Source organism: Hyperolius riggenbachi, chromosome 1 (genome assembly GCF_040937935.1).
Source record: "Hyperolius riggenbachi isolate aHypRig1 chromosome 1, aHypRig1.pri, whole genome shotgun sequence".
NCBI lineage: Eukaryota > Metazoa > Chordata > Amphibia > Anura > Hyperoliidae > Hyperolius > Hyperolius riggenbachi.
In genome coordinates, this window is record NC_090646.1 from 582,719,511 (window position 1) to 582,733,236 (window position 13,726).

General features: G+C 40.7%; 1 protein-coding gene across 1 annotated transcript in view; it reads left to right on the forward strand.

Annotated features, from left to right (window-relative positions):
- The window catches only part of FCHO2 (FCH and mu domain containing endocytic adaptor 2), a 240,335-nt gene extending 227,790 nt beyond the window's left edge, over positions 1–12,545 (forward strand). Inside the window, exons 26-27 of the mRNA XM_068248366.1 lie at positions 523–581; positions 8,499–12,545. Coding sequence (XP_068104467.1) covers positions 523–545 — 23 coding nt within the window. The 3' untranslated portion in view covers positions 546–581; positions 8,499–12,545. The remainder of the gene's footprint in view (positions 1–522; positions 582–8,498) is intronic.
- The last annotated feature ends 1,181 nt before the right edge of the window (positions 12,546–13,726 follow it).

Sequence of the window (13,726 nt, forward strand, 5' to 3'; positions counted from 1 at the left end):
TGATCACAGTGGACAAACAGGATGCAGGAGAGAAAAAATAGATTGATGAGTACACTATACAGGAGGCATGTATGACTTTTGTGTATGTTTATTTTGACTTTTAATGTTCAGTTCAGGTTTTCTTTAACGCAGACACGTTGTGACTTTAATGTCGCATGAAACCGCAACATCCCACTGTGAATACAGCTTTAAACTATACCAGTTGCCTGGCAGCCCATGGCTGCAGTAGTGTCTGGATCCACACACACCTGATCTGCATGCTTGTCCAGGGTCTATTGCTAAATGTATTAGAGGCAGGGGATCAGCAGAACAGCCAGACAATGTGCATTGTGTAAAAGGAAATATGTCCGCCTCCACATACCTCTCACTTCACGTGTGCATTTATACAATTTGATAAAGCAACTTTCCTGTCCCTTGCAAGACCAAATATTTCCTCTGGGTAATGCATGATCTATCCATGATATTGCTTCATACCTTATGTGTATTTGTTCTGACTTTCCCTTTGTTTTTTCTCTCTTTCAGGAAGATACATGGCTGACTGTTGATATTCTTAACTTAATTTAAAATTTTAATCTCGGGATGTAAGCAAATGGCTTTCCTTTTAATTTATCGGAAATCTTCTACATGCTGTTTTAATTATAGATATATATATAAATATATAAATATATATTTTAATTCTTGACTTGTTTAGAAGGTATTTCTATATTGCTGCCAACTACAGAGTCTAAGAATGCACTTTTTACGAGTCTTTTTGTGGAATACCCATTTGATTATGTTGTAGCACTGAAGTTTTCTGCGGTCGTGGTAAAAATTCAGCTGTTTTAAAAACAAACAAAAAATGTGTATTTGTATAAAGAGGAGACTTTCCTACACAAACCACCGTTGTTTTATCAGAAAACTGTTACCTTTTGTAACAAAGCATACAAGAGCAATCGTGTATACATTTGTACAAGTTTTTTTATACTTGTAAATAGCCAATGCATTAATATTTAACAATCTAAATTCCTTTTGACAAGGTCTCACCTGTGAGCAATTCAGGGTATCATTTGTAACCACCTTATGTGGACCTCCTGCTTACACAACATGGTGGTGATTCACTAAATGAGATGTACAGCCTAGCTTTGTTTACGTCAGACATCCTATCATGCCCAATCAGATCACTGCCACAGACGTTCCACCTCTCAGACAACCTAGTGTTGTAAATGACGCCCACTCTTTGACACACACCCAACCCACATCTTTCCTATTGCTGTAAACCACACCCCACCATCTTTGACACACTCACAACCCACATCTTACCTAGTGCTATAAACCACGCCCCACTATCTCTGACACACACCCCAACCTGGACTGCAATGTAACCTAGCCTCCACTCTCTATAAAATAAGGGCCTGCAAGTTGGGTCGACACATACAGAAAAGTGTGAACGATCATTCAATCTCTGTGGACTGCAGCAGCAAATTATAAAATACCTCTTTTTTGGGGCTGATATTTTTATTCCTACCATAGTGATTTCCATATCCTGGTTTGTACGTTATTTATTATTATCTTGCCCTTTTATATAGTCAATTAGTATTGCCTTCTGGAGTGCAGTGCTTTTTAGAACATTCCCTTAAGTGTTAGAATAACCCCAACCAGGAAGCAACCAATCATCGAACCCCTTCTCTCCCTTTGCGTACTTAAATGCATAGATAGTTGAAGGGTAATAGGGGAAAGCGGTGGCATAATGAGGAAGAAGGGTGACAAGGTGGTACAGATGGTGAGAAGTGGCACTAGTGGTAGAGGGGCAGCAGCAGTGCTTGCAGTGGTGGTTGCATGTGGCTGGACTTTGTAGTGATGTAGGAGGAGTTAAAATATGCCCTTCCAGTAATAGCCCCTATATAAGCACAAGTCTCCAATGGTGGAACCCACGGGTAAATCCCTTCTGTGCCAAATGGGACTGACTCTGCTTGAACATGACGTGTTTGACATAAACACTACGCTATTGGCTCTTCACCATGCATCTCTTTTAGTAAATAATCCCTGTGGGGTAGCCATTTTGTGTACTTCTCAGTAATAAACCTATGAATGCACTACATTATTGTATGAGTAATGAAACCAAGTTGTATACTGGATATTGTCTGCAACAAAATTTCCCATGACCACCACTACTGCCAGTAATGATCCGCAATAAGCGATGATCGCTGTATTTATAGAATGGCTGGTCAGCTGATCACCATATTATAAATCCCCAAATAAGGTTAGCTACTTTGAAAGCAAAGAACGCTATTGACTTGAATGGGGCAGAGTGGTGAACATGTGTGTTTATTTCCAACCACTTTAAAAAGTGGTAATATGTGGCCACAGTTGTGGTCTGTGGTGGTCTTTATTCTTTTGCATGACTTTTTTGCTGCTTATGACCTGCGGCTTTACTCAAGTAAGCGGAGCAGTGGATCATTATTTTAGGCGATCATAGCACTGGTCTTCACCGTTGAAGATCTAATTTTTTTAATCTATAAAATTATTACCCAAGTTATATCAGCTATAGTCGATCATTTTTATACCTTTTTTGCCCTTGCTTGTAATCTGGTCTGAAAGATCACAAAAAAAATGCATTTTCACCCCACCCCCATAAAGATTGTTTTATGTTGTGAATTTGATTGACCATTTGGTGGGCTACTTTCACATTCCATCAGCAGTGATCAGAAATTTGTTTCAAACTCAGCTTTTTCTCTATGAATTAGTAGTAGTATTAGTAGTTCTTTTTCTACAAGCAAGTTTGACTGAACTCACAACATGGCTACGCCCAAAAAATGGCAGCAAAAGGTCCATTGTATCACTGATGTATCTCAGAATTCCCTTTCTGCAAGACAATAATTTTTTGTTGTGTATTCTGTTTTTCAAGTGAGACGAGGTTTTTTCTAAGGAAAATATCTTGAACTCCATATTTTTCTTTTACTTTACTTTTATTTTTTTATTTTTAAATACATTCAGCATAAGTGCAATTACAGAAGAAAGAATGAATGACACAACAGAGTTTTTGTAATGTCCGTGTCAGCATATTTATTTTATTTTTTAAGCATGCTTGGTTTTTATATGCATTGACATCTGTGCCTTTCCCAGTCTGCTTTAGCCACCATATCGTTCTTGAGGTTTGATTTACTAACTACCACAAAGGGCTACTTCAACCTCACATATGCAATTACTGAAATGCCATGCAGACCTCAACCGTGGCGTCTACAGGACAAGCATGGCAGCTGATCACCGCGGGCTATACTTGGGTCTTCAGGTTACTTTGCACTGGGAGAGAGACAAAGGCAGCACAAATACACACACCAAATCTAACCAGAATCCTCATGAAATATACCGTAGTAAGGGCAAAATGACAAGGCAAAGTGAAATCTCATAATATCCACAAGTTACTGTTCTTGAAAAGCTGCCCAGTGAATAATACTGATCCTATAGGCGTAGATTCAGTTTATGGGTTTTGTTGCCCTGACTGCAAGCACCCTGATGTCAGTTTTCTGCGTTTCATTTTTTAACCCTTTAATGCAGAATTAGTCACTGAGCACACGAATGTCAATTTCTTTTTTTTTTTTTTTAGATTGTGTAAGTGACTCCTCATTCTTTGCAGGTATACGTTCAATGAATTTGTGCAGTTACTAGAAGCCAGTGTTAAATATGTTTGCACATTATGTGAATAACATTGTTTTTTCTTTTCTTTTTTTTTTTGTTATAATAATGAAATATATTATTATGGACCTTTTACATTTTCATTTAATTATACTAAAATATTGTTTGCAATCAGCAGCCGGTTTAACCTGAATTGTTTTTGCATGTAGGACCCTTCTCCAACTTATGTAGTAGAATCCTATTCTTACCGGTATTTATTAGAATGAGTCTTTTGATCTTACCCAGGAGACTTGTAGAGGGTGCATGATGGCTGCACCCTCACAAATTCTACCCCTTCAAATTGCCACGTTGAAGATGAACAATGGGCACTAGTTCTTGATTAACTTTGACCAAGAAATTAAATCACGTTTCATAAATGTTTTTTTTTTTTTTTTTTTTTTTTTTTAAAGACGGCCATGATTTTCTTTACCTAAATAACACAAATGCATCTCCTATGTGGGTTGCCAAAAAGTAATTTGGGTTTCTGCCCCTCCCATTCATCTTAGCTGCTGTAGCTCTGCTTTGTACAGATGCTGCTGCTGCACCTAACCTTTTTAGAAATCATTTAAGGGACACTTTTAGATGAATTTTAAAGGTACTTGCTCCCAATTATGAGTTTTAAAGAGACTCTGAAGCCTCTTAAAAATCCTTTTTTTATTAAAGAGAACCCGAGGTGTGTTTAAAGAATGTTATCTGCATACAGAGGCTGGATCTGCCTATACAGCCCAGCCTCTGTTGCTATCCCAAACCCCACTAAGGTCCCCCTGCACTCTGGAATCCCTCATAAATCACAGTCGTGCTGTGAGGCTGTGTTTACATCTGTAGTGTCTATCTCAGCTGCTCCCTTCCTCCTGCATAGCTCTGGTCCCTGCCCCCGTCCCTTCCCTCCAATCAGCAGGGAGGGAAGGGATGCAGGTGGGGACTGGAGTTCTGCAGGAGGCGGGGAGAGCAGCAGACTGACACTACAGAGATAAACACAGCCAGCTCTGACAAGCTGTTTGTCAGCAGCGTGGCTGTGATTTATGAGGGATTGCAGAGTGCAGGGGGACCTTATGGGGGGGGGGGGGTTGGGATAGCAACAGAGGCTGGGCTGTATAGGCAGATCCATCCTCTGTATGCAGATAATATTCTTCAAACCCACCTCGGGTTCTCTTTAAACCATCCTGTTTAATACATTAGTCCTACCTAAACCGCCGCATTCCCACAGCTGTAAGCTATCTAAAACCCCCCTAACTCCCCGGGGGGTGATCCGGGGGGCCCTTCCGTGTGAGTCAGGGCTATGAGCTGCAGCCCTGCCTCACACGCGTCTGTCAGCAGCGGATCGCCGTCTCTCTCCGCCCCTCTTAGTCTTCCTTCGCTGAGAGGGGCGGGGGAGAGGCGGAGATCCGTTGCTGACAGACGCGTGTGAGGCAGGGCTGTGGCTCATAGCCCTGCTCACATGGAAGACTAGAGGGCAGCAAAATCCACAACCAAGAAAGTCGTGGATTTTGCAGGGGAGAGGGAGGGCGGGTTAGGTGGGTTTTAGATAGTTTACAGCGGCAGGAATGCAGCGGTTTAGGTAGGATTAAAGTATTAAAGAGAGTCTGAAGCGAGAATAAATCTCGCTTCAGACCTCATAGTTAGCAGGGGCATGTGTGCTAAAACGCCGCTATCCCGCGGCTTAACGGAGGTCCCTTCACCCCCAAATCCCCTCCGTACATCGCGGAATCTCTTCCGCATTGGGGCAGGGCTAACCGCCGCAGCCCTGCCTCCCACGCGGGACCCCCTTTTAGCCGCGGGATAGCTGCTAACTATGAGCTCTGAAGCAAGAATTATTCTCGCTTCAGTGTCTCTTTAAACAGGATGGTTTTATAAAAAATAAAAAAAAAATTTAAGAGGCTTCAGAGTTTCTTTAATGCTTTAGACTATGTAAGGAGGTTAAATAAATGGTGATGAGGCAGCATAATATTGCCACCTTACCTCTTCAGCGAGGCTTTCCCTTATTGGGAATAGGAATTTCCTGATCCTCATTCGGTCCCTAAATTAAAGCAAAAAAAAAAAACCAAAAATCAAACTTTTAATGAATTGTGTGTGTAGTACAGATAATGAATTTTTTTTTATAAGATTGCATCATACTGTCACAGTCACAATTTTAAAACCACACTCTTAAACTATAAAACAAACCAGGAGTAATGACCCTTTGAACTTTCCTGAAGTAAACCCTTATCTCAAGCTGTCCCTCACTGTTTCTTGGCTGTTTAAGTGTCTCATGAAACAGGACTGTATTTGAAGACCTCAGAGAAGGTCTTTTGCATAGATAACGGTTTTTTTTTTAATCTCTTCCTGTACTGGAAATACATATGAGACTCTTTTCTTTGCTACTAATGTTCTAATTCTTAGCTGTACTGCACATAGAATTCAATATATCAGAAGTTAATTTTTGCTTCAAGGTAGACTTCACGTTATGGCTTTTGCCTCTGTAGTTATGCAAATAGCCCAGACCTCCTCATCTTTGTATTTGACATCAGTGATGTTCTGCCTTGCGAATAAGTTATTCTGCACTACATCATTTTACATTCGGCCAAGTTTTCTGAGCTCAGTAGAAAATAAAAAAACTTATTTCCTTAAAAGATAACTTCCTAAAACAAAATTGTAGCTGAGCTAGTGATAAATGGAACTTATCAATCAGACCGCTTAGCCCTTTTAACTTGATTCTTGCATTTTACTCAACCCAATGAATTTTTACATCAAAATTATTTCTTTAGGTTTCCTTTAACTTTTTGATGTCAAAGCTCCCCGCTCTTTCCCAAATTCAGTTACTTTAAGATAAGGAGTTAAGACTCTGCACAGATTTCTTCACCCTTTTAATTATTTACTATACAGACATTTGTCTGCCTTATGCCAAGCCAAATACAGTATGTTTTATATAGCTAAGTGTGGAGAATTTAAAGGCCTGTTTACACTTGCAATAAAAGAGGTTTACAGATGACCTCAAATTGAGGGGGTGGGGGTTATACTCAATTGAGGCATGAAGATGGGTTCCAGCGCCGTCCCCCGGCGACGAACATTTCCCGGTCCATCTACCTGCCGGCGAGTAAACTCGACGGCACACGACTGACATGAAGGGAAGTCAAGCAATTGCGGTACGTACTTAGTCGTCAGGTATCTTAAAGATCCAATTTGCCTTTAGGGTCCTTATCGCCTCGCCTGACATCGTTTGCATAATTGTGTCCTTGAACCCAGTTGCGAGATCCTTCATTGCTAAAAAAAAAAAAAAAAAAATTGCCATAGAAATTGTGTAGTGGGTACAGGCCTTAATAGAATTGCTCATTTTTTATTTGGGTATAACTGGATCTCAGATCCAAGGCAGGTAGCACCCCTAACTAGTAAAAGCTACTGAATAGTCTCAAGTGTATATAACATAACCTAAACTGGAGGCACTCTGCTAAAACATAACATTTAAATCTAAAAATGAGTGTAAGCATAGTCCGCTTACCTCCTGATGGAAAACATGTAGAAGTTTTTTACTGAGCACTAAATGTTTTGTGAAACCAGCTCACTTCAGGTATCCGTGCCTTGGTAAAATCGTACATTCCTAAGCACCAAGTACAAATACATCCTAAATAGTTAAATGTGTTTTCAAATTTTGAAATTGTATGAGAGCAGTTATTACATGGTTGAAATATATTTTCAGAAATCAAATGTCATTATTACATTATAAAACCATAGATGATCTTTAGGACAAATGCCATGGTTTAACTGTGAGAAGGCATGACTGATCTTAAAGGAAATTCCTATATTTAAAAAAAAAATGCAAAAATATAACTAAGAAAATTAAAAACTAAGAATAATCAAATTTAAGATTTTATAAAAAAAATTATATGTATTAATTGGTATGAAATTAAATTCCATATAAAAAGTATAGTTATTGGTTATATAAAATGGCCTTTCTCTGTACAAACATGCTGTTTGTCTCTCTGACAGTTAGTAAGTTGTTGCAAAACAGAGAGGGGAAGGGTGAGAACAAGCAGTACCAAGCGACCATTCCTTTGTGATCACATAACCCTGATAGGGCATGCTTCCAGACACTTGGAAAAGATGCCCTAAATCAGGGCATTCCAACTGTCGGGCCGCACCCACTTGCCTAGACTATTTCTTGTGTCGGGCCCCATTATCTGACAGGCCCACGGTTTTGTTTTCACTTGGCTCCACCCCCTCTCGCCAATAAATATGGTGCTAGACACACCCCCTGCCCACGAAGTTGGACAGCACTGCCCTAAACGATCTCAGACAATCATTTCCGGCATCGTACATTGGAAGTGTATACAGGCCTTTACTCTCCAACATTCTGTTAATTGTGGTCATTATAATTGAGTTTTGACACCGAGTACATCCAAACTAAGCTGAAACCGCATTTTATAAATCTGAGTTTGTTTGATTGTGTGTATATATTAAAAGCAAAAAGTGACAGGATCACTTTTAATATTACCAAGCACTAAAATGATCTTAATAGTACAGAACACAGATGTTGATACTATTGAAACAAGCATTACAAGACTGCCTATCTCATCTAATAGACTGTACAAAGACATTAACCACTACGTTACAGACTGCAAGCTCTGCAGATGTTTATACATATACTTTACAATGCATATATCATTACTATTCAACTCTCCACTACTTTGCAATAACCATGCCTCTCTTATTTACACAATACAGAAATCTCTTATTTTTAGCAATAAGACTACGCAATACAATGCATTTATTATGTTTTCGTTTCCTTATTGGGGGAGGGTTGTATCACTTTTAACAGTTTGAAAAAGCTAATGAATAACTCTACAGGCTGTTTCTTTTTGTAATTTGTTCAGCATTAATTCTCTGAAGACAAAACACAGAAAAATATGCACGCCTGCATAAAAGGTCTCCTCAGAACTCTGGAAACTATTTGTGGACACCGTAACCAAAAATAGTGAACTTTGTAAATAGTATTTTTCTCTTGTTCCGTTATGTTGGTACGGGCTTGTGAGGTATCCAATGTGCTCAGTGTGAATTGTTTACTGTAAATAAAGCTTATTCAGGGCTGAACAAGAATAGGAACAAGGGAATTGGTGCATGTAAAGTTATCTGTTATGGAAATATATTTACTGTTTTGCTTACGATAGGACTGGTGCTGGCACAGACGTACATTTAGATAGGACTGGTGCTTGCACAGGCGTACATTTAAATTGGCATGGCCAAATTTTGCTGCTGAACGTCCAGGGTGGTGTTAATGCTATCCCCCCTCTGAGTAGAAGCAACTCGCCACATGTTGTTCTAATTTGAACTCTGTCGAGTAGCTCCACTATAGCTGTATTTCACATTATGGCCTATAGGGGCGCCCAAATCATCTGCACAGCTCTGCCAAAATTGGCCATCTAAGGGGCACAGTGCCTTTACCTCTTCTGCTTTTTACTTCTTTTCCTACAGTCCAAGAAATAGGTGGGAGGAGCCACAAATTCTGTCCAGTCCAGCTGGTTTCTGAGCTCTGCAGCATAAAGGGAAATCAACACTAATATGGCAGGTATGTGGCCTCTCCTGCTGAAGCAGAAGAGACGCCGGTGCTGTGTCCAGGTCTCCTGTACTGATTAGTCCCTTATTTTAGTTTTATATCTCCTTCTGTTATTTGCCTGCCAGTTGGACAGTGACTGATCAGTGGGAATATTCTTACTAACCTTCCAGCAAGCTTGCAAGTAACATAACAGCATACATATGGGTTTGGAAATGCTATTTGGTGCTGTGTTCATTCTAACAAACTTGATAACCTGTTTTCCACTGTCATCATTCATGGTGCTGATCCCCACCCCCATGCATAAGCGTAACCCCTACTTGACCATTATCCCATAAAAAAACCCAAATTTAACTTTGTGTTAACCCTCTTATCCCAGAATTCATAATACTAACTCAGACCTATACCCTGTAAACACTGCCTCACCCTAGTTTGTCTCATTATTTTGCTAACCATAACAGCACGATCTCCTAATTGTAACGTAACAGATAATTCTAGCTTCGTACACACTAGACTGTTCTTGGCTGAGGCAGTCGGTCAGCACTGTCTCGGCCAAGAATCTAACCTGAACAGTTGGCCCCTGAATGTCTGCTGAGGTCACTTAATCATCCGGCGTGCCTGATTTTTAAAGGGACCCGAGTGGTACATAAAATCGAAATCTGGACTTAAAGCGGAATGAAACCCAGCATTTCTACTTTGCTCTAATAGATTATTTACAGCATATTATATACAACCAGCATTTTTTTTTTTTTACTAGAACAGCATTCAAAGGGTTAACACAGGCCTTAGAAGCCTCCCTGCCAGCAGAGCTGGACGCATCCGAAGTTGTAGATAATGTTATCTTGTGTTTAATTGTATCAAGTGAGTAATGTAAACAAAGCCTTCTTTGACACTGCCGGGTCTCCTAAAGACAGTGAGACAATCAGGCCCGGTGCACACTGGGCAGATCCGCCGGCCGAATCCGCCTGAAAATCCGCGTGGCTAATGTATCTCTATGGGCTGGTGCACAGGCACGTTTGCGGTGTGCTTAAAACCTCAAACCGCCGGTGTGCACCAGCCCATAGAGATACATTAGCCACGCGGATGCGGCCGGCGGATCTCATACAAAATCCGCTCGGTGTGCACCCGGCAAATATCGGCACTCTGCTCCCAAAACCGCTAGCTTTTTGACGATCTGCTAGCGGTTTTGGTGTGAACTGGGCCTCAGAAAGTATCAGAAAGCATTTATGCTTAAGTTAGACGATGAATAAAGCAGTTATGAATAAAATACAAAGTAAGCTCTGAGTAAAAAAAAGTTTACTTTGGGAACGTATAATTTCTAAATGAATAATAATACTTATGCACAAAAGCAAATATGCTAACTGTATGGCATATAAGAAGTAGGAAAACATGTTTTATTGAATATTATGTCAGGGTTTTATGCCGCTTTAACTGGGCCTTCCTCTGGCCCCCCATAGCCCGCAAGGTCCCCCGACATCCTCCTCTTCCCTCTCCTCGGGACAGCTTCGATAATCGGTAACATTCAGGTGAAGTTGCGTGTGCGCCGCGTCATCATGCCGGTCGCCGTAAGCCTCCTGCGTATGCACAGTTCAGTCTTTAAAGAACAGCACATGCGCAGGAGGCTTACGGTGACCAGTGTGATGATGAGACGGGCGTGCACACATGACTTCTCCTGAAAGTTGGCAATTACCGGAGCCGCCAGCTTCCCGAGTAGAGGGAAGAGAGGCTGCTGGGGGACCTCGCGGGCTACGGGGGCCTGGAGGAAGCCCCAGGTAAGTCCAGATTTTATTTACTGCTCAGGGTCCTTTTGAGCAACAATTGGTTGCAGAGTCCACAGTTCCGCTCCATCATACCCTACGCTGTTGTCCTTCTTTATAGACACAGAAGAGTCGCTCAGCTGTCATCTAGCGATGTATCTGTACAGCATTGGGAACACTGCAGTGTCACCTGCAGGATCTAGTTTAGTAGTAGGCGACACAAATGAGGGAAAATCCTCAATTACCTCAAATGCACCTTTTGCGTAACACTAACTAGTCCAGACGTTCACCTATAGAGATGGGAAGTCCTGGTAATTGTGTTTGTGCTCCTCTGCGTATAAACAGAGGTGGTAACCGCTACAGCAAATTGACAGTGTGCTGCAGAGTTATACATCTTTTCTGAGATAAGTTTCCATTTACAATATGTACTTGAAATCTAAGTATAACTCTATTCACCTGTGACTTTTATTGCACTACTAGGCAGAAACGGCTCGCTTTATCCATAAGTGAAGACAACTGAATTCATTGTGCAGCTTATTATAGGATAACAAGTAGACATTTTGTTTTTCTCCAAAGCACACCCAAACTAAAAAATAAAATATGAGGTGGCCGTACCTGGGGCTTCTTCAGTGCTCTGATAAATTATGTGGCACCTCAGCTTCGTCAGGTTCCCCTCCGCTTTGCTCCGCCTCTGAAAAGGGTGTATGCTATGTCCACTCGCATGTCCTCTTTTTGAGCTTTCCCCCCACGACTGTGAGCAGGAGCATCTTGGGCATGCGCAGTTACAAATGTCTCTGAAGCGCACACACGTCCAGAACGCACCAGGCTGCAGATGTTCAGGAGTATGTCTGCAGAGGGGGAGGACAGAGCATGCGCTCTTGCTCCAACTGGGATTGAAGCTTTAAATGGGGGTATACCACAGCAAAGCTGAAGGTCCACAGAAATGATATGGGCTCTTAAGCCCCAGGTGCAACCACCTCTTGTATTTTTGCTTAGTTCAGGTACCCCATAAGTAAATTGTGAGTGCTGCGTGAAAATTCCTTGTTTATCTTTAACTGAAATATATAGCAGAATATCACAGACGTTAGAACATGGAGACTTTTCTGCTGGGCACAATGGATATATCGCACGCTGCTGTAGACATGGTGGAATGGCACAGGCAATAAATACTATTTCATTCATTATTTGACTGTTCCTTTTTTGGAGAGCCGAGGTTTGTCAGATGTGTGTGGCACGTTTTAGCCTTAATCTTCTGGAATGAGAGTGCAGATTACAAAAGGGCAGCCGCACAGCTTTCTATGGGAATTTTCAGTAGGGATAAATGAACTGGGATGGTTACAGGTTGATGCTGGTATCTGCCGCGTGTAGCGTTCAGCAGGCTGGCCCTTGCTCTCGCACACGGTCACATCCTCCTAGCTGCCACTTGTTTAGATGACTTTGTAAACACTGAGAAGCTAAAGTACACCGGAATTTTTATGGAATGTTCTTACTTTTGATTGTAAATTAAAAACAAAGCAAGTTTATCTTACGGAAGACTTATGTAAATATATTTGATTTTTTTTTTTTCATAATGTAAATTTTACAAAATATGTTGCATCTGTAATAAACATGTAATATATACATAATTTACCAAACACTGCATCCTTTGTTTTGTTCTGTTCATTGTTATTGCTTTACGCTGGTTACCCAGTCAGTGTACATGAGCGAGTATGAAGATGGATGGGAGAGCATTATGGCTAAACACACGCATAGGTCTGTGCCAGGAGGAGGAGAGTTGGGGGAACACTCTACTGCAAAGCAAAATCTATGTTGTAAATGGACACCTTAAAGATCTGCAATTGGTCATTTAGTTGCACATTAAGAGGTTTGTACATGTTTCAGGACTTTTGAGCAGTCCAACTAATATTTAGAGCACATGAGAAAATAGCTTTCTAGATAACAGAAGTTTGTCTTCTTGAGGACCACTATTGCGAAAATCGTAAAATGCATGTAAAAACATACTAATAAAAAGTAAAGCTGGCCACTAACTGTCCAATTTCTAGCGAAAAATCGTTCGAGCGATCAGAAATTCTGATCGGAAGTGAAATATTGTAACACATCATTCACTACACCATCAACGAACCAATCTTTGCTTCCTATCTATCACAACCAACAAGAAAATCCAAATTTTGGTTCGACTAAAATTCATCTGGACAACATTTTTTTCACTCGTTCATAATCGATTGTGTCCACCAATGGAGATTATTTACAAACAATCCGATCAGAATTTCTGATCGCTCGAGCGATTTTTCGCTAGAAATTGGACCGTTAGTGGTCACCTTAAGTTTCTTCCAGAGTAAAAGGAGCTTTACATTACTTTTCTTCTATTTTGCTGTCACTTACAGTAGAAAGTACAAATCTGAAAGAACCGACAGGTTTAGGACTAGCCCATATCCTCATAAGAGATTCTCAGGGTTTTGTTTAGTTTCAAAAGCACTTAGTGAAAGCAGTTGCTCTATCCAACTGCCAAAAAGTGTGTAGCAAGCAGGGAAGCTGGCTAGTATCATTGTAAAAATCATTTTCAGGGAATGTCTTTAAAGAAAAAAAACATTGCAGAGAATCCCCCATGAAGAGATGAACTAGTTCAAAACATGTCGGCTCTGTCAGATTTCTTCTACCTATTGTAAGTGACAGTAGCATAGGAGATTTAAGGTGGCCACTAACAATACAATCTTTTTCATCCAATTTTACCAAATCTATGTAGTATAAGGGTAAACTGTGTAAATGTTGAATGGATAATTTAGGCAGTTACCTT